The sequence below is a fragment of the Sciurus vulgaris genome, assembly GCF_902686455.1.
Source record: "Sciurus vulgaris genome assembly, chromosome: 8".
Classification (NCBI taxonomy): Eukaryota; Metazoa; Chordata; class Mammalia; order Rodentia; family Sciuridae; genus Sciurus; species Sciurus vulgaris.
In genome coordinates, this window is record NC_136468.1 from 148,663,856 (window position 1) to 148,685,104 (window position 21,249).

General features: G+C 61.7%; 1 protein-coding gene across 1 annotated transcript in view; it reads right to left on the reverse strand.

Moving 5' to 3' along the window:
- LOC306667721 (scavenger receptor class B member 1-like) overlaps window positions 1–21,249 on the reverse strand; it is a gene marked incomplete at its 3' end in the record, with an annotated part of 49,594 nt that overhangs the window by 6,621 nt on the left and 21,724 nt on the right. The window contains 8 exon segments of the mRNA XM_079150423.1: window positions 4–119; window positions 999–1,094; window positions 3,037–3,123; window positions 3,125–3,171; window positions 3,174–3,224; window positions 3,227–3,239; window positions 4,798–4,939; window positions 6,963–7,120. Of these exon segments, the coding sequence (XP_079006549.1) occupies window positions 4–119; window positions 999–1,094; window positions 3,037–3,123; window positions 3,125–3,171; window positions 3,174–3,224; window positions 3,227–3,239; window positions 4,798–4,939; window positions 6,963–7,120 (710 nt within the window).

A 21,249-nucleotide genomic window follows, 5' to 3' on the forward strand; every position in this document is an offset into this window, starting at 1 on the left:
CACCTGCAGGCCTCGGGGCTGTAGAACTCCAGCGAGGACTCAGGGGTCATGAAGGGCGCCCACATCTGCCCGGAAGTCCCGTTGATCATGTTGCACTGATCCGAATGCCAGAAGCTGACCTGCAAGGGGCGGGGGCAACGGCCACTCAGGACAGCCTGGGCAGCACTGCCCTGCGGGCTGCCTCTCACGTCCCTGTGCCGGCCGCACCCTCACAGCGGTGACCACGACTCTGCTGGGGACACGGGGACCTCTTCTGTAGAGAGCCCACCCCCAGGGCTCCCTGCCCAGTGAGGTGGACAGACACCTCTCGAAGACAGGTAAGCGGGGGGCACCGGCTGGCCACTGAAGACCTAATGGGGCAGCCAGGACCGTGCAGTGAACCCATTGGTCGCGGCCTCTAGGGAGGGAGGCCTGGCCCCGAACGCGCCACGCGCTCTCCGCCCTCTGACCACTGGAAAGCCCTCAATGCCACCTGCCTAGACGGAAGACGAGTCAAGGCTGGGCGGCCTCCCTGGGCAGGGGTTGAACCCCCAGCCTCAGCCCTCCTGGGGCAACTGTCCTAGACCCGGTGCTCCTGGCGGCCACCACTCGGGGTGGAGGGGCACTCTGCACACCAAGGAGAGGCCACCAAGCTGCAGGACCCTGCCCGAGGGATGAGCCACTGCGTTCAGACGGGCACGCCAGCGGCTGACAGGAGGACTGTCCCCAGCAGCAACCCTGGGCTTGCTCCGCAGATGGCGGTGAGCGACGGGGGTCCCGGGCAGGGGCCACACAGGGACACGGTTTTACTTGTAACGTGAACGCCTCCCGCGTTTCATTCAGACAGGGTCCTTGTAAACGAAGCATCGAGCAAGAGAGGCAGAGTCCCCGGCGGGCACCGCTCACCCCCAGCAGCGGCCTCAGCCAGCCGCAGTGACACCCTCCGCCCGAGGTGTCCGTGGGACGGGCCCGGCCACCCCCAGGTCCCCAAGGCGGCTGGGGCTGTCCCCAGGGCTCACCTTACTCAGCCCGTTCCACTTGTCCACCAGGTGGATCCTGCTGAAGTTCTTGACCCCGGTGAACACCGTGAAGAGCCCTGAGTCCGAATCGTTCATCTGCAGACAACGTGGTGGACAGCCTCGCTAAGCTGGGGACAGGAGCGCAGGGCCGGGAGGGCGGCCGCCAAGCCCACCCGCTCCATCCGCCTCAGCCCTGCTGTCCCCGGGAGGTCACGCACAGCAGCGTCCCACCTGCTCCAGGTCAAGAGGAGCAGACTCGGGCCTTCTAGGAGGGCCGCTCCGCTGGTTTTAGTGGGCGGAAGGGTCCCCTCTTTCCTGCCCAGCTCAAGGAGGGTCCCTCTCCTCCACCCATCACCCTCTTGGAATCCAGCATGGCCAGGGTCAGCAGAAGTCCAAGTCACTGCCTGAGGGTACATTAAGGCCTGGGCACAGGCACTTCCCCAGGCTGCTGCTATGGTGACATGGAAGTGTGAGCCCACTGTGGGCCTCCCTCACCCAGGACCCCAAGTGACCACTACAAGCAGACGGCCCCTTGGTCCCTCACAGTAAACGTGGAGTACAAGCCGAGAAATCAACGTTTGCTGCTTCAGCCGCTGACCCTGGGGCTACTTGTCAGGGCTGCAAAACCCAGCCGATCCTAACTGGCCCTGAGGTTTGCGAAGCCTTCAGACAGTAAGGTCAGACCCTGGCGCCCAGGGGCGTTGCCCAGAAGCCCAGAATGAAGACACGCCCAGCATGGAGAGACGTGGGGGGTCGAGAAGAGCTGTCCCACCCTGGCCTCCCGCAGCTGCGTGTCTGTCAAGTGCCCGGCCCAGACAGACAGCACACCAGGACTGTGGGCACTGCAGGTGGCAGGGGGTGGTCATGACAGGGACTCTGCACAGTGGCCACTACCGTCAGTATCACCACTAAATGGGCGACGTGGCAGAGGAGGCACCAGAGCGCCAGCCCCTCCTTCACGTCAAACCCCACGCCTTGCTTAGGGAGCCAGCTGGCTCCCTAAAGGCGGGCACTGCCAGCTCCCCGCTCCCCAGCTCCCCGGCAGCTGGTGAGGCCCACGGCTCGGTTCTGGCCCACGGAAAACAAGTGAGAAGTCGGTTTTTCCCCTGCAGGGGAGGCAGCCTGGTGTCGCCGATTCATCCTCAATTCCCCCATCCGTCCCCCAACCTCTTCCTTCCTGCCGTGCTGCCTGGACTGAGGATGTGATAGCTGATGCGCCAGCTGCCATCTTGAGCCACAAGATTATCCTGAGTGTGGAAACCGCACCCCCAGGGTGGCACTGAGGAGTGGCAGAAGGCTCCCAGGACACCAGAGACCTCGAGGCCACACCGACACTGAATAGCTGACCACCAGACTGTTATTTTGAGGTTTCCGTTATCCAGTCATAGATTGTAGCTCGGCTACTGACTTTGCAAGAACTTCCACTTGGCAAGCATTTCAGAGAGTGCAGATGCTTTCACAGGACCATGTTGCTTACCCCAAACTTGCCAGTGCACCCACCTGACCAGAACCTGCCATGGACAAAAACGTATGAGCGTCTATCACACTCAGGTGGGGATCAGGTCCTCCTGCCGCTCTGCACCAGAACGACAGAGCCCAAAGCAGAGGCTGAGACTGAAGCAATCCAGAGAGCTCATTAAATTCCACTTCAGGACAGCCAACATCAGCGGTCAGAGGTCAGAGATCAAATGCTACCTGGACTAGATCTCGGTGTGGATGCCCAGTCACTGATCCTACCAGGTTACCAGGGGTCAAGGTTGAGATAAAGAAGGCAGCTCAGAGCAGTGCTGTCGTTGACACGGACAATCTGCAATAATACCCAATTTTCTAAGCTAAGTGAGGCTCAATCACATCATCTGAGCCTGGATCAAGCTGTACCTGAACCCACACCAAGAGTTTTCAGTTGTGTGAGTCAGCAAATTCCTATTTTGCTTAAGATCATTAGTTAGGGTCTCTACCCAGCCAGACAGCTCCAAACAAGCCAGCCATGGGCTTCTAAGCTGTGTGGATGGAGGACAAGACACTGGGTCACACTTACCCCAGCAAATAACCCGAACTTGCCCTTGAAGGGGAACATGTCTGGGAAGTACTTGTTGATGAGATGCACGAGGGGGTCCTCGTAGCCCACACATTATCTCGCCGACGGTGCGGTTCATGAAGGCACGCTCCCCAGGGTGCTGAACGCCAGGGTCAGGAGCAGCTTCAGGCTCATGGGCCTGTTCTCCTCATCACTGCGGCACCCTGCAGGCGACAGACACTGCCGATCAGGGCTGCGCACGTCCCTCTGCTGGCCTTGCCCCCGCTGTGGAAGGCTGTGGCCACCTCCAGGAACAGGTCTGCCAGCACAAGGAGGAGCCGGCCCAGATCCGGGCACCCTGTTTGCGCCCTGATAAAGCCACACCTAAACCCAGCGCACTGGCCTGCCGGCCCCAGGGCCCCACACTCCCTTTAGCTGAAGGCAACTCGGCCTCCTGGGAGGCAGTCTGTGGTGGGATTGGGTCCACTTTCTAACTGTCTCCTTCCCACCTAAACCCGCAGGGCCCCAGCCAACCATCTGCTCGGCGACACCCAGGAGCCCAGGCCGTCTTTTCCGTTTCACTTTCCTCTGGGCTCTTGGTTCCTGTTTTGTTTTTACACAGGCTCTTCATCCAAAAGACAGTGTCCCCTCTAGAAGGGCGGGGCGGCCACCATCCCAGAGCAGGTCTCACGGGGACCGGCCGGTCTCCTTCGCCTCCCTATAGTCTGAGGTGGCACAGGCGTTGTTTTAACGCATCAGAAAAGGGCGTAACACGAAACGGGACCCCCTCCAACCTGGCTCGGAAGGTTCTGGCCCTTCTCTCCCTGGTACCAACACCCCGGTCGACCAGCTCGGGCCCAGTGGCCACCAGCCAACCCTGTTTCTGTTCCACGTGTGAACTAAAAAAATGCTTTTTACGTTTTCAAATGGCTTCAAAAATCCCAGGAAATCTTACAAGAAACACAAAAGTGAGGTGCGAGTCGCATTTCCGAGTCTGTTGCGTTGGTTTTATTTGAAGACGCCCGGGGTGAGGCATTGCCGTGACTCTGGCTGTTCCTACCCTCCAAGGCAGAGCTGGGGGGCTGCCACCAAGACCCTCTTCAGAAGACCCCTGGGCCTCGAAGCCTGGGCTGTCCACTGTGCAGACCCAGAAAGGGTGCTGGCGTCTGGGGACGTGGGCCTTGGGAGCTCCCTGATCGGGCCCCGCACCGGCTGTGCGTGCCAACAACGTGGTTTATGTGCCAGCCCTGGTCACTCAGGGCACCTGGGTTTTGCTACATGACCAGCCTCCATTCGACCCTGAGCACCGTCCCTGACGGCTCTGGGAGTGCAGAGTGGCCTCGCGGCTCACTGCAGGGGACCCGAGCTCCAGCCCAGCCTCCCAGCTCAATACCAGGACCTCGGCCGGGACCAGTGCTGTCCTTCCACTGGGACCAGCCCTGGCAGGGGCAGTACCCTGGGCTGAGTCCTGCAGGGCCTCCCAGGGAACCAGCAGGCCAGGCGGCCTCAGGGACCCCACATCCAACAGGCAATCCGCGGATGCCCCGCTGCGGGCACCCTCCCCGCCGGACACTGGGACCGCCCCTGGAGGCCTCAGAGCTGGACGGAAAGGGAAGGAAGAACACGCAGGCCACTACGCGACACCGGGCAGGGGGCCGGGCCGGGAACTCAGAACCCACGCAGAGGCAGAGACCCCCTGGGCCGAGGGCACCACCTGACCACGTGGCGGACCACTCCAAGCAAGGGGCAAGCCCAGGAGGAGGGCTGGCCCGACCACCTCACCAAGACCAGGATGTTGGGAAGGACGATGTGGTCACTCTCCGAGCCTTGGGACTTGGCGGGCTGGAACTGGAAGCTGCGCTTCTCCAGGAAGGACACAGTGTCGTTGCTGTTGAAGGTGATGTTGCTCTTGTGCCTGAACTCCCTGCGCGGAAGCAAAGTCGCTGACGGGCACTCCCGGCACCCCCGCAGCGCCCACTGCAGGACACACGCCCCGCCACCACTCGCCCTCGCCCTCATCCAAGCTGCCTCCAGAAAACACCGGATCCCACGCCTCCCTCCACCTGGAGTCCCACTCCTGGGGTGACTGCGACGCCGGGTCCTGTCCTCTCCCGCCCCTCGGCCACTCCACAGTGGACACTGCATCACGTGACCCCACCCACCCTCACCTACAGGATCCTACAGGATCTGAGCCCTCGCCGTCCACCCGCCTATCCTCAGGCCTGGGCTCCTCTGCTCTGCCCCAGCACTCCAGCAGGGCCTCGGGGCCTTGGCACATCCTGTACCCAGGACCCTCCTCCCCCAGCACCCCTTCCTGCCATTCAAGTCCAGCAAGTGCCCCTTTGCAGAGGTCCTCCTGACCCTCCATTAGACATGGCTGCTGACGCCTGCCCCCAGAAACGTGTCCAAACTCCACCAGCGGTCATTTCCCACCCAGCCTGACCTTGTCTATGTGCCCACTGGTTTGCTCTCCCGCAATGAGCAGCACAGTGCGTGGCACACGGCCCACAGCCAGACTTGGAGATGAGGAGCACGTGAGAGCGGAGACCAGCCAGGCTCAGCTCCAGGTGCACTGCAGCAGAGGCCCCCAGGCGGCGTCGGGCAGGGAGCAGGACGGAGGGTCAGATGGGACCTGGTGTCCCACAGTGCTCCAATCTTGGAAACTGCTCCGGCCAGCGCAGTGGGTCCCGTACGCACTCCAGGGCTGTGCCCTGGCCAGTGTTGCCAACTCCCGAAGCTCAGGCACACTTGAGCTCCCAGCCTGGCTCCTCAGAACCAACCTGGGCACCCCAGCCAACCGGAACAGCCTCTGCCTGCCCCGGCCCCGCGAAGTCAGCCATTCCGGGGTGGGGGGCCCGCTCCACCAGCCACAATTAGCAGTCCAGAGCTCGGGCAGGGCAGGCGGCCAAGCCTGGGGTCCCCACGCCATTGGCCTCGCTGCCCTGGTATGGGAATGGGGCACTGTGTGATCAGTGTCATAAGAAGGCATAGCTGCTCCTAGGAGGTGTCCTCATGTCCCGGGGGCCCCATGGCAACTCCTCTGTCCTGTCTTGTTTGGCAGGCGATGGCCTCACACTGTCACTGTGTGCTGTCCTCATCCTGGACTGCTGTGGGGCAAACTGAGACTCAGAGGGATAAAGTCACCCCTGCGGCCAGGTATGAGCAAGGCCAGAGACCAAAGGCACAACCCAGGCACCGGGTCAGCCCGTGCCACATTCGCTGGTCCTGTCTCCTGCTGGCCCTCCCTGTCCTCCAGCGCACACAGGGTTGGGACGGAGGTGCTAGCTCTGAGCCTGCCCTGGGTGCATGAGTGTGTGTCCCTCACATGCCCTTCCTACCGTCTCCATAAAGACATTCCCGGGCACGTCGCTTCTCCTGTGCGCCTGACCTACTGCGTGCGGGACCGGGTCCTGGGTCGGCAAGCAGCCCCGCCCCGCCCCTCTGAGGCCCCCCCCATTCTTCAGAGGTCCCTCCCCCCCTGAGGCTCCACCTAGTCCCTATGAGGTCCCTCCCCATCCATCTGCGGCCCCGCCCCATTCTTCCTCTCCGTTCTTCAGAGGCCCAGCCCTGTTCTTCAGATGCTACGCCCCCTTCTGCTGAGGACCCTCCCCATCCGAGGCCCCGCCCAATCCCCAGGCCCCGCCCCATTCTTCCTCTCCGTTCTTCAGAGGCCCCTCCCCATTCCGCTAAGGTCCCTCCCCATCCATCTGAGGCCCCGCCCCATTCTTCCTCTCCGTTCTTCAGAGGCCCCGCCCCATTCTTCAAATGCCACGCCCCATTCCGCTAAGGTCCCTCCCCATCCATCTGAGGTCCCAACCCATCCATCTGAAGTCCCTCCCTATCCATCTGAGGCCCCGCCCCATTCTGCCTCTCCGTTCTTCAGAGGCCCCGCCCCATCCCCAGGCCCCGCCCCGCCCGCGAGGCCCCGCCCGCCCCGCCTGCCTCACCTGTACACGTAGGGCCCGCGCTCCCGCACCTCCGGCTTCTCGCCCTGCAGGATCTCCTCGGGGTTGAGGACGTCGAAGAAGTAGACGGAGAGGTAGAAGGGCACGGGGATCTCCTTCCACATGTTGAAGGACAGGCTGCTGGGGTCGATGCGCACGTTCTGCGGGCGAGACGAGGCGGCAGCCTGAGGGCGGCGCAAGGCCTGGCGCGGGCTGGGCCGGGTGCCGCTCGGGCTCCGAGGCCGGCCAGGCAGCAGGCTCGCCGGTGGCTTGTGAGTGCGCTTTCCTGACCACGGCGGGGGACCCGGCGGCCAGGGGCTCGCCCCGCACCACCTACGGGGCTGGGCGTGCGTGGGGGCCTCCGCGGCCCTGCACCTCCCGCACTCATCCCGCCGGCTGCAGCCCGAGGTGGGAGGGCGCGAGGCAGCCCCCTGCCCAGCGAAGCAAGGCAGGCCTTAAACCAGCCATGAGATCCGTGCTGTGCGACAGGACGCTGAGGATACACGGGCAGGGGGCAGAGCACTGAATCTTAGACAGTCACCAGGTACCTGAAATGTAAAAAAACACAAACCAAACCCCAAATAAAAACCAAAGGTAGTGAGGGAGGAAAGCCCGAACGGGACGGGGTGCTCTACTAGAAACAACAGCCAGTGCCAAGGCCCTGAGGCAGCAAGCCACTCAAAGGCTTGAGGGCAGGAGCTAGGCAGGGAGAAGGTAGAAGGAACTGAGCGCCGAGAAGTCCATGAAAAGCCAAAATTACGGAACTTTATATGATAACTGATTTATAAGCCCTGGCAAAAATACTAAATTTTCTTAAAGGGCCAAAGGAAAGAAGCCAGCAGTACTTCTGGGTTCTAATCTCTATCTGCCATCTCAGCCCAGCGACAAGCGTATCAGACGCAGCCCGATGTGTCACAAAGCCAGGCGCCCGGGCAGCTTGTGTCACCTCCCACCACCTTGAACACAGCCTTCCAGGACAAGGACGGCCGCCCCCAAGGTCCCTAAACAGTCACAATCCACAGGCAAAGGCCCCAAGGAGGCGGAAGGCCAGAGCCAGCAGTTCAGACCTGGCTGCCTGTCCCCTGGAGGAAGTGGACTCAAGAGGCCAGCAGACCCTGGTGGGTCCACTGGGACACTGGCAGTCAGTCTGAACCTCCTTCTGCAGGGCAGGGCCGCCATGCGGTGGCCACAGCCCTGCTAGCTGGCCCCGCGGCCGTGGACAAGGACGGCTTACCCCACTGCCAGGAGTTCAGCTGCGGCTTCACAGTCTGGGATGGCTGTTTTCTCCTGGGAAAACCGGAATCTTGTGTTCTGATAACCACGTCTTCCCTCCAGCTGTCCCGCAACAAACTGAGCACCCAGCGGGGCACACGAGAGAGTGGGACACCCGGGCAGCGACGGCAGCGAGAGCCCATCTGGGTGTCCTGTGCCAGGCCACTGTGCTCCACGCGGCCTCTGCCTCTTGGCCTGGCTGGCGGAAGTGCCCGGGCCACAGCCCAAGGCGGCAGCCCAGCAAGGACTCAGCCCCAGGGGAGGGTCCCCGCCAGCCACGCGAGGGGACCGTGCATCACCCTCCCACCTGGGCCGGCCAGTGCCCCCTCTGCTGGTGCCCTGGGCAGTGGAAGCCCTTCAGCCCCAGGCCCCGTCCAGCCAGTCACTGGACAGTGCACAGCTCCGCAGACAAACGCAGCCACACAGAGAACTGCGTGACCGTGATGCTAGTTCCCAACGCCGCCGTAAAAAGCAAGCCAGAGCCCAGCGCCTTGGAGGATCCGCTAAGAGCACCAGCCACAAGCCGCGAATCCGTGGGACGCAGGGGGACTTGGAGGTGGGGGACGTGTGGGTGCCGTGGTGGGCTGCAGGTGCTGGATACACTTGACATGCGGCTTCCGTGTCAGTCACCCTCCACAAAGCTGTTCGCAGCCAAGCGCACCAATCCCTTCCCTCCTGCTGCCCTCCCCGGTCCAGCTCCTTGACCAGGCTGGGAAGCCTCGAGAGGCCGGGGGCCCAGCTTGCCTGACTTGGCGGGCCACGAGTGAGGCGCTGGCCCTCCATTTCCTCACCTGTGCCATGGGCAGAAGGTCCCCGTCCACCATGTGGCCTGCCGTGGGCTTGGATGAGTCCATGCAGGTGAAGTGCCCAGGAGAGGGTCCACAGACCCCGTGGCATCCAGGTGAGCTATGTCGTCACCCGACCTGAGGTGACCCTCTGCACGCCCGGCTCTGGGCTGGGTGTGGACTTCACCCTGCCTTTGACCAGCAGATGCTTTCCTCTCGGTCACAGTGAACCAGGGACATCTGGACCAGGCAGCTGATTAGATAACCGTGCGGTGAAGCACACGCACGGCCTTTTGCCAAACAGAGCTGATTCTGCGGTTCTGTCAGGTCCCCCTCCCAAGGCCAAGGGTCGCAGCCCTGGAGTGGGGAGCAGGCCAAGGGGAGTCCTGCTGGGTGCCTCTCCCTCTATCCAACCCGGCAGGCCTCCGCGTCCTCCCCATCCTCCGCGGGGGGAGGGGACACCTGGGCTAGGTATTAAAACCTGAGCCAGGCTTTGCCATCCGGCGTGGGAGGGAGTCCCGGGAAAGCCCCAGCAGCCCCTTAGACCTGTCCTAAGTGTCCGCCAGTGACCAGTATGTTAAAATGGCGATACAGGGAAGCAGCGCGAACACCCGTCAACAGACAAACTGCGCACGGCGAGACTGCAACAAAAGGAACCAACTTCCAATGGACGACCACACGGTGAGCCCCAAACACACGGCCCCAAGGGAAAGGAGACCAGCTGCAAACACCGCGCAGAGCGGCTGCATCGCGTGACTCTGGACGAGGGAAGACCACAGGGCAGACAGCAGGCCCGTGGTGACCAGGGCCGCAGCTGCACGGAGCCCTGGAGGCCCGGCTGGCGAAACACCCCGGTCCTGATTCTGGAGGCCACGCGGCCAGGCAGGCACGTTGGATAGAACTCATCAAGCTGGCGCAGGCCGCACGCCTGTGGTCGCAGCAACCTGGAGGCCGGGCAGCAGGACCTCAAGTTCAAGGCCAGCGCCGGCAACTTAGCCAGGCCCTAAGCAACTCAGCGAGACCCTGTCTCTAAATAAAATAAAAATAAAAAGGGCTGGGGAGGTGGCTCAGTGGCAGAGCGCTTGCCTAGCACGTGGGAAGCGCTGGGTTCCATCCTCGGCACCACGTACAAATAAATACTTAAATTAAGGTATTGTGTCCACCTACACAACAAAAAATTAAAAATTAAATTAAAAAAAGGTAAAATAAAATGAAATAATAAAATCTAACAAGGGCTGGGGATGTGGCTCAGTGGTTAAGTGACCCTGGATTCTGCCCCCAGTACCAAAAAGAAATAAAAAAAAAACCCAACTTATCAAGTTCTCCATTGAGAAGGATAAATGCGGAAGCGGTACCTTGAAAACGTGATGCTGGGGTTTTTAACAGCTTTATCATGATTCGCGTCCCACGTCACCCACCCAGGTGACGGGCACGGTGCCAGGACTCAGCCGCCAGCCTTCACCTGTCTGCTTCCAGAACATTCTTCCCTCCAGTACCCCGGCGGAGCCACTGCCCAGTCCCCCTGGCCACTGCGACATCCCTTCCTGTCTGGACTGGCTGACCCTAGACTTCATGTAAGTCTTCACGTGTCAAAAATGCTCTGCTTCTGGGACCAGCGGAGGACACCAAAGGCCACAGGCAGCGCCCCGTGGCCCCTCCTGCTTAGCGTCAGCTCCTCTGGCCCAGCACAGCGTTCCCACACGTGTCTCCCGGCTTCCTCTCCTGCCGCCAGGGCTCCGCAGCCCCCAGGACCGGCTGCTCATCCAACATCAGCGGGTGGCGGCTCAGCTGGCTCCCCCAGTTTGGGGCTCTTCTGAGCCAAGCAGTCCTCGGTGCGTGGAATTGCACACTTAACGTGTGGGAAGCAGGTTTAAATTAAATGCACCTATGTCTTTGTATCATTAACACCCACGACCTACTATTTACTGCTGTGAGACATCGCCCACAACAGTGGGAGTGAAAAATAAAGGCAAAGAACAGGCGTCGTCGCTGCCTTTAAAATACAACAGTCACGCTGCATCCAAAGGCGTCACCAGACGAGCGTACGAGGACCCCACGTGCGAGGCTCAGAAGAGGCCAGACAGGTGGAGGGAGGCCACAGGAAGAATCACCCCGGGGAGTCCAACAGAGGCCACACCTGTGACCCCAGGGACTTCGCAGGCTGAGGCAGGAGGCTTGCAAGTTCAAGACCAAGCTGAGCAACTTACGGAGACCCTGTCTCAAAACAATGACAAAAACAAGAAGAAAAAAAGAGGAGATTCTGCCTCTGGTGCCAGAGGGCCCAGGAGAGGGTCTCCAGGTGCAAACCTGCTTCCTGGTCTGGACACTGGTCACCAGGGGCTCGGCTCGCTGGATGGAAGCGGATGCGGGGGTCCCCTGGGGTAGGTGTGGCTTTCTCTGTCTATGCTACGCCTCAGCAAAATAGCTTAGGGACTGTGAGGTGATTTTTTTTTTAATTTATTTTTATTGTAAACAAATGGGATGCATGCTGTTTCTGTTTGTACATGGAGTAACAGCATCCCATTTGCATATTCATATATTTAACATAGAGTAATGATGTTTGATTCATTGTTATTTTTTTCCTTCCCCCCCACCCTCCCACCTCTCTTTTCCCTCTATACAGTCCCTCCTTCCTTCATTCTTGTCCCCCTCCCACCCCCCATTAAGTGTCATCATCCGCTTATCAATGAGATCATTCCTCTTTGGAATTTTTGAGATTGGCTTATCTCACTTAGCATGATATTCTTCAATTTCACCCATTTGCCTGCAAATGCCATGATTTTATTATTCTTTATAGCTGAGTAATATTCCATTGTATATATATACCACAGTTTCTTATCCATTCATCAGTTGAAGGGCATCTAGGTTGGTTCCATAGTCTGGCTATTGTGAATTGAGCAGCTATGAACATTGATGTGGCTGTATCTCTGTAGTATGCTGATTTTAAGTCCTTTGGGTATAGGCCAAAGAGTGGAATAGCTGGGTCAAATGGGGGGGTCCATTCCAAGTTTTCTAAGGAATCTCCACAGTGCTTTCCAGAGTGGCTGCACTAATTTTCAGCCCCACCAGCAATGTATGAGTGTACCTTTCTCCCCACATCCTCTCCAACATCTATTGTTGCTTGTATTCTTGATAATCGCCATTCTAATTGGGGTGAGATGGAATCTTAGTGTAGTTTTGATTTGCATTTCTCTTATTACTAGAGATGTTGAACATTTTTTCATATGTTTGTTGATTGCTTGTAGATCTTCTGTGAAGTGTCTATTCATTTCCTTAGCCCATTTGTTGATTGGATTATTTGCATTCTTGGTGTAGAGTTTTTTGAGTTCTTTATATATTCTGGAAATTAGTGCTCTATCTGAAGTATGAGAGGCAAAGATTTTCTCCCACTCTGTAGGCTCTCTCTTCGCATTGCTGATAGTTTCCTTTGCTGAGAGAAAGCTGTTTAGTTTGAATCTATCCCAGTTGTTGATTCTTGCTTTTATTTCTTGTGCTATGGGAGTCCTGTTAAGGAAGTCTGATCCTAAGCCAACAAGGTGAAGATTTGAACCTACTTTTTCTTCTATAAGATGCAGGGTCTCTGGTCTGATTCCGAGGTCCTTGATCCATTTTGAGTTGAGTTTTGTGCAGGGTGAGAGATAGGGGTTTAGTTTCATTCTGTTGCATATGGATTTCCAGTTTTCCCAGCACCATTTGTTGAAGAGGCTATCTTTTCTCCATTGCATATTTTTGGCACCTTTGTCTAGTATTAGAAAATTGTATTTATTTGGGTTTGTGTCTGTGTCCTCTATTCTGTACCACTGATCTACCTGTCTATTTTGGTGCCAATACCATGCTGTTTTGTTGAGGTGATTTTTTTAAAATAAAAGATCAGCTGTGAACAGGCAAAGGACTTGAGCGGACATTTCTGCAAAGACGCCCTGCAGGGAATGGGCATCGGAATCCCCGTGAGGCCCGGCTCCCACCACCTGGATGGCAATAGGTCTTAAAAAACGGAAATCAACAAGGATCGACAGGACGTGTGGATCAGAACCCTGGGCCTCGCGGGAGGGAGCGTAAATGGAGCAGCTGAGAAAACCAGGCAGGCAGGGCTTCAAACCAGAGGGACCAAGACTCCCGCGACCACTGAAAGAACAGAAGGCAGCGCTCCGGCAGGACGTGCTCGCGAGGGCCCACGCGGCCCTGCGGCCAGAAGTGACGACTCCCACGTCTACTGCCCATCGGCAAAGCAAAGGAGAAACCAGGTGCTGTCCCCACGGCAGCGACGATGCAGGCCAGACGCGCCCGCCACCCCAGGAGGAAGCCTGGAAACGCCTGCTCAGACAGCAGACCCCAGGGCCACTCGGCCCGACCCCTCGGGCAAGTCCTCAGAGACCAAAGCAGATTGGAGGGTGGGAGGGACCACCTGGCGGCCCGGAGTGACCATGGGGGTCAACAACTTCTGGAACCTGCAGTGGCGGAGAGTCACCCGGCACCGTGGACGCACAGGACCCAGAACGTGGAGACCAGTCAAGTGGTCAGGAGGGTGAGCTCCATGGGAGCCAGGTGGCGGCCACTCCTGAAAGGCGACTGGCTGGTCACACGGAAGCCAAGTTCCCGCCACGTTCACGCTGATCACGGACGGGACGGAGACGTCTCAGATAAACTGGGCCAATAAAATACACCACCCGAATGAATTCGCCTGCTCCTTTCTTTTCTCCTTGTTGGGGCTGGGGACTGAACCCAGGGGCGCTCAACCACTGAGCCACACCCCCGCCCTTGCTATTTCTTACTTAGAGACAGGGTCCCGCTCGGTTCCTGAGGGCCCCCCTAAGTTGCTGAGGCTGGCCTTGAACTCACGATCCTCCTGCCTCAGCCTCCAGAGCTGGGGGATTACAGGCGGGCACCACCACACCAGGTCACCTGTTTCGTTTTGTTTTTTTTTAATGTGGTGATTAGAAAATCTTGCCTGCCGGCCTGCCGGGTGGTCTGAAACACGCTGCCATAGGAAGCGCTGGCACCCACGAATCTGGCTGAAGTCCCCCACCCTCATGCCCTAGTGGCGCGGGGCCTCGGTGTTCTCCCCTGCAGAGCGGGAGTGCGGGGCCACCTCACAGGGCGTGAAGAGCTGAGGACGGGTGCAGCAAGCACACACAGGTGGCGCCTAACGTGCAGCACTGTGATTATGGGTGGTTCCTGCCACTCGGGCTCAGAGCCCCAGGCCCACCTCGGCTCTCCACGCCAACGCCACCTTCCCCACACGGGGCCTCTGCCGCAGCCCGGACCCACTCTGACGTCCCTAGGAGCCCGGGTCATCTGCTGCACAACCCGTCACCGCCTGACGGGCGCCCGTGAGAAACCTAAGGCACACAGGTGAAGAACACGGGGTCCTGCCCCGATGTGCTGGCGCCCAGAGGGGACAGCTCTGCAGGGTCAGGAAACACTGCCCAGTCCTCCTCGCCAAGACTCGACAGCCCAATTTGCAGGCACGGACACTGAGGCTCGAGGCCCAATGCCTCGCTGAGGTCAGGGGTGCAGGGAGAGCAGCCCCCACGTCCTATGTCCACATCAGGCCAGTGTCCCACCTCCTGGGCCGTCCCCAGCTCAGGTGCAAAGAGTTTCACAAGTCAATCACTGACGCGACCTGGCCAGTCAATTACAAACCCCAATTCCTCCTCCAGGGACAACAGGAAACAGACTCAGCACAACAACATACCCTGGCCCAGGGGCCACGCCACTGACCTCAGAGGCCCTGATCTGGGACAGGACCCGATCCTGCCCGCTCCTGTCAGTCACCAGCTACACCCAGACACATCCCAGGACTCCCCGTACCAGTCCCGTGGGCCGCCAGCGCAGGAGGACTGAGCGGAGATGACCCCGGCCAGGTCACCCGCAGCACGCCCTCGGCCAATGCTCCCGTTTCTTTGGCTTTTAAAAGGCAAAGGTAAGAAGATGGAAAAGAAAACAAAAACAAAAACAAAGACCTTTTCACAAGAAACCCACGCCTGGCGCCGAGAACGTGTTGCCTAAGCTGGCTGAGCCCCAGCCCCTCCGCCGCTCCCGCCAGCTGCGCCTTCCAGGCCTGGCCGCCCTCCTGCACGTGGGCCTTGAACCTGCCCGCCCTCCTCCACGGCTCGGGCCCCTGCGGCTGCCCTGCTTCCCCCGCCCGCGCTCACCCCAGAACGGCCCCTGGAGACCAAGCCAGGTGGCTGCCTGCTGCCCCTCGGGGCTCCTCCCCGTCTCAGGACAGCCTCCCGTCCCTGGCAGTGACCCGCCGTCTTGCACAACTGGCTCCCCCAGCCGCCGCTCTCGCTCTGCCAGCCACGCGGCCTTGCTCTGGTCCCAAGCTGTGGCCTCTGCAGGGCGGACTTCCCCCAGGTGCCCACACAGGCGGCCCTTCGCTGGAAGCCGCCTTCTCGGCGAGACCTCTGAGCACTCTTCACCTCTGGGCAGGACCCACGCGGCACGCGGGCTCCGTCCCAGGCGCGGGGACCACCGCAGCGGGAGAAGCAGAGAAGAAACCAGACGGAAGCCCTCCTGGGCAGCTGCCCCCACGGCCCGTTCTACTCCGAGTCCTCACGCCAGAAACCCCTTCCGTGGGCCAGTCCCCTCCTGCCACCCAGAATCAGTCACGACCCAGCAGCCGCTTGGGACCACAGGCGCCCTGAGGACCGAGGCCACACACAGAGGCTGGTGGAGCAGAAGGGTAGGAGGCTGGGTCCCCAGATGTCACAAGCTGCCACCAGCTCCGGGCGCCTAGCCATCGATGATCGTCCATCAGCTCCGGCGGGGACCTTCACCCACACCAGGAGGGCTGGATGGCAGCCTGAGGGGCACGTGCCGGCCAGGTGCAGCCAGGGGCCTGGCACCATTACCACGGAAAGCCCAGCCGCCGCGGGCACCACCCAGGCACCTGCACGGCCACAGGGGACGGTCCACAGGCTGTCAGGGCCGCTTCGCTCAGAGCAGCCAGCAGTGGGGACCACACAAGTCCACTGGGGGGAGAATGGCCACAGGTGGCGGCCGGTCACACAGGGGAAGCTCCCCAAGAGGACGGGCCACACAGGCCAGCGATGGGCACCGGGAGGCGAGCCGGGCATGAGGCCAGGCAGCGTGGCAGGGCTGGTGAGGGCTCCCTCCTGGACACTCAAGGCAGGCAGGTGGGCGGGCCTGGCCGGCGGGGCGCTGCCTCTGCAGTGGCCTCCGGCACACCTGCTCTCCTGCAGGACGCCTCCATTGTTCACAAAGACAGAAACAGACCAGAAGATTCCTGCCAGAGGGGGTGCGGCTTCCAGGGTGCCACGCAGCCCCTTAATGGTCACCAGGGGCCAAGCCGGGGGACACTGGGCACCGGGTGCGGGAACTCCGCCTGTCCTCCCAGATTCCCTCTGACTCTGAAATTGTCTAAAGCAGGAGGTGGTCCCACAACGCGCCACCTGGCCAGGTCCCAGCCGCACGCCAGGAGCCGTCCGCCCGAGCCCTAGGCTGACTGCCCCCAGACACGCGTTTCAGAGACATCAAAAACCCCAAAAGCAGGCGTTTAAAACCGAGGGTCCCACTTCACATTTCAGTGTCTTACCTGAACCAACCCCAGGATGTGTCCACTGCGCTCTCCCGACCTGCCGGGGGTGAACACGTCTGTTAGCCCTGCTGCTGGCGCAGCGAGTGACCCACAGCTTAAGGCGACACAGGTGTCACCTTGTATCCCACCGAGGGCCGGGTGGGGCTGTCTTGGCTGGAGGCCTGGCTCCTCGGCCGTCCACTTTGCTCTGACCACTGTCCAGCCATCCCCTCCCTGCCTCCTGCCTCCCTCTTGAAAGCTCCTGTGGAAGGCACTGGCCCCCGATGACCAGGTCCCTCCCCAGCTCAGATGCTGGACCCAGTCAGGTTGCAAAGCCCCTTCCCCAGGTGGGAGCAGGACGGGCCTCTGGGGAGCCAGGAGCCAGGACGGAGGGGAGGCCACCGCCAAACCCCTTTTCACCTGAGCTGCCCTCGGGGGCAGGGCAGGAAGGAATGGGCTGCTTTCAAGTGGCTCCGCGGGGGCCCTTTGTTCTCCAAAAGGGAGGCGGGATCTTCCCTGCTGACCTGCTGCTTCTTGACCTCGACCCTGCTGGACAGGACACCAGCAGTAGGAAGGAAGCCTGAGCGGCTAGGGCTCCAGGAAGGGCGTGGTGCCTTCTGCAGGTCTGAGACCCCCGCAGGCCTGCCACCCCCTCCCTGGGCAGCCTCGAAGCCCCCGGGTTCCCAGGGGACACACGCTCAGGGAGCAGAAGCAGCCCAGGAAGCTCCCAGGCTGGGCAGGGACAGCAGGGTCCTGTCCTCTGTGCTGACCACTGGGCAGCGTAGGGCTGGAGCCCAGGCAGAGGCCCGGCAAGGCCCAGGCTCTGGAGCAGGCCCTGCGTCCAAAGCCACCTGGGGCTCAGGGTGGCGCTCGGGCCTTTAACCCACCGCCCTGCGTGAGGCCCGGCCAGCAGCAGCAGCATCGGGGACTCTCGGGAAGGGCTCAGGACCCCAGGGTGGGACGCGGCCACTGCCTTCCCAGGCCTGGGGGAGGCCAGGGGAGGCTCCTCTCAGATGCCGCGGCCCAACCTGGAGGAGTCGGAAATGGGGGCGCTGAGACCTGAACCCAGGCCCTGGGCCCTCTTCACAGCACGCGCAGCCTCCGCGGGACGGTCTGAATCACCCCACAGCTCCTGACCTCCCTGCCGAGAAGACCCCGCAGACACAGAGCAGGCGCCCGCCCCGGGCAGAGGCAGACCAGCCAGGGAGCCGGGGCAGAAGAGCTTGGGATCGCGTGGCGCTGAGCTCGAGGATGACATCCGGAAATCCAAAGGGATTCCAGGTCCCTGGCCTCCTGGAGAAGCCGGGGGAGGCGCCAGCGCTGCCTGCACCCCACACAGCCGGGCTGCTGGGCCGCCGGGCCACCCCCACTGCACTCCCACCCCTCCTCGCTGGCGGCCTGCGCCGCCCTTGCAGGGGACGGAGGGACACGGGCGGAGGAGCCGACCTCGCTGCCAAGCTCTGTTCCTGGGCAGGAAGAGGCCGGACGCTAACTCGCAAAGACTCGGGCACGCCAGAGGAAGAGCCGGGACACCAGAGGAAGAGCCGGGACACCAGAGGCCCCGCTGGCTCGCGCTGACCCGGCTGGCAGGAGCGTCCACTGATACGGCGCCCCAAGTGTCGTTGGGCAATGTCCCCAGGGGACGCGTACGCACCCAACAGCCAGTAACCAGGCCCGGTGTTGCTCAAGAGAGGAGAGCATGTCCACACGCAGCTGGCACAGGACGCGCCTGGCGGCTGTACCCATCACAGCCCCGACCGGAAACCCCGAGTGGCCACCAGTCCCAGCCTGGGGGACCCGCACAGCGGGTGGCAGAAGCCCCAGGGGCACCTGCATGAATTCCACCTGGTAAGACCTAAGGCCAGCTGGTGCCACACAGGGTTGGTTCAGGTAAAGCTCATCATCCGTGCCCTGGCCTGGGCAGTGGCACCAAGACGCCCCAGGGTGGGGTGGGCGGGGTGCCTCTTGCCTCCCCCTTCTGGTGCTGGTCGCACGGTACGTGCACTGTGGAAATCCTGCATCCCAGCGGGCCCGGGCTATCCACCAAGATGGCGACCGCTTACCAAGCGCTGGCCTCTGCTGATTAGGCACTCGACACATGCGGCTGACAGTCTGCTGTCCACCCAGAGGCCACCGCTGCCCATGCTCCATTAAGAGAGCACTGACCTGGTTCAGGGTTAGATGGGAAGCCCAGACGCCAGTCCAGGCAGCCCATGACCCTGCGTCAGTCAACAAGAAGACTTCGGAAGAACTTCCCCTTCCGGTGAAAACCTGGGCCGAGCCTCCCAGAGGCTCCCCTCCTCTTTGGTTTGAGTGATGTCGTGTGGAAAACACGATGTCGGATGCTCTGGCAGCCATCATGAGACCACGAGGACAAGGACAAGGCCAACTGCGACAGGCGCCCCCAGGGCCCCGACCTGAGCACCCGGGAACCTGCCTCCTCCCTCCCTATCAGGCACCGCGGCGAACATCCGTCCTACGCAAGTCGTGCAGGAGCTCAAGACATCCATCAGGAGCGAGCGCAGCTCGTGGTAAGCCTCCCCGGGCGAGGAAGGTGCTGGGGCGGAACCAGCATTGTTTAAGGGAGGCCGACCCTTAGTCTGGGGGTAGGCACTGTATGGCTTCTGCTTTACGGATGGGGAAACTGAAGCACAGAGGGGTTCAGTCACTCGCCCTCTCAAAGGCACAAGCCCACCGGTGGCACATGACCTGCCACCCCCCAGGCCAGGCGCAGCCCACCCCTCAAGACCCCCCTGAACAGGGAGGCGCCTCCTGGGCTGGCCCCAGCCTCCCTCCTTGGCTCAGCCTCAGCCATGCCCTGGGGAGCAGCTCCAGCCCAGGCCCTGCTTCCGCCCAGCTCAGACGCGAGCCTGCTGCTGCCTCTCTACCTGGTAAGAAGAGTTTCTGAAAGAAAAACCGCATCCGGGCGTGGTGGCACAGGCCTGCAGTCCCAGCGGCTCGGGAGGCTGAGGCAGGAGGACGGCGAGTTCACAGCCGGCCTCAGCAACTTACCAAGGCCCTGCGCCAGTGAGCCCCTGCCTCTCAAGACAATTCCAAATAGGGCTGGGGAGGTGGCTCAGTGGCCGAGTGCCCCTGGTTCAATCCCAAGTGCCCCCTCAAAAAAAGGAAAACAGCAGCGTTTGGTGACACCCGGAAACTCAGTGTCCACCACTGGGCGGGGCCTGCGGCAGCCACGCCAGGTCAGCTCGGCTGCAGCAGCAGATTCGGTGGCTGAGGCGCGGAGGGAGCTCGCCACAGAAAGGGCCCCCACCTGGCCCCCTGTAGAGTTCGCCCCCGTGCTGCCCCCACACGTCGGGGAGGGCTCTTCCTTGCCCCGCCAGCAACCCCAGAGGCCGTCACGGCCACCCGGGGAGGGGAAGTCCCAGAGACCAGCTCCTCTCAGCCCACACAGGGACAAGGGCGCCTCCCCTCCTCTGGGTGACAAGGGACACAGGGACCCAGGACATGCAGCCGTCCTGAGAAAGCATGGCACACAGACCTGCCTCCGAGGGCCATTGCTAAATCAGCTTCCTCGCTGCCCCTGGACGCGGGTCAAGAACGCACCCGGGAGCTCGGCCAAGGCCTGGTATGAGGCAACAGGGGCCAGGCCCGCGGTGCCCCGGAGCCCAGGCCGCCTCCTCCACAGGCTGGCTTTCGCAAGGGGCTGGGCACGCTGGAACACCACCTCCCGCGTGGCCAGGGTCTCCGGCCCACACGCCAGCACCCCGGTCCCTGCCTGGCCTGCGCTCCCTCTGCCCCAGACCTACGGCGACTGCTTTGTTTCCGTCCTAATCGCGGCAGGAATCGGCGACACGGGCCGTGCTCAAGCGAGCAGCTGAAGGGCGTCCAGCACGGTGCCCTGATGCGCATGCCCTGCCGTCCCCAGAGTGCCGTCCAGCCCACACCCCACCTGGGATACACGCCTCCGGCCCCTGTGCCCTGCCCTGCTCCCGCCACTGCTGTCTGCTCCGTCTCCCACTCCAGGTGGCCCACGGGGACAGAGAGGGCTATGCCTGCCCTTGATGACCAGCCTCCTGCAGGACGCCGCCAAGGGTCACGGCGTCCAGTCCAGGCAGAACGAGACTCCCTCGAGGTTGCACCTCAGTGCTGCCCGTTGGTCAGTGAGGGACACGGCTCCCTTCCACCCCTGGCCGTGGCAAAGAAGGCCACGGTCAACGCGGAGCACGGGGATCCCGGAGTGCCACCCTCGGCTCTGGGGTCAGCGGCCAGAGGCGGGGCCGCCGCGCCCTCGGGGCCTCTGAGACACCTCCAGCTCACAGGCCACCCAACGCTTCCTGTGCTCCGGTGTGGACAGTGGCCAAGTGAAGGGTGTGGGGCCCGCCTCTGCCTTCCGCGTGCTCCCTGGTCACTGTCGTCCCCTTGGGGACCCCAGTCCCCTGGTCCTCCTGGGCTGCCTGACGTGGCCAAGCTGCCCACCCCCACAGTCCCAGGAGACAGGGAGGCCCCTCACGCCTGACCCCATGCCTGGGTCCAGCCTTTGCACCTGTGCCCCCCGCCTGGACGTGCCTCCAGGCCCTGCTACTCCCACGACCCAGACCCCCTCCCACTGGAATGGAGCTGCCCTGGCAGGACCTGCCCTCTTCTGTCCACAGTGGCAGCTGAGCCCGGTACGTGGCGGCACCCAACCCTCGTGAGTGGACACGGGTGGGGGAAGGAGCACAGGCCCCCAGCC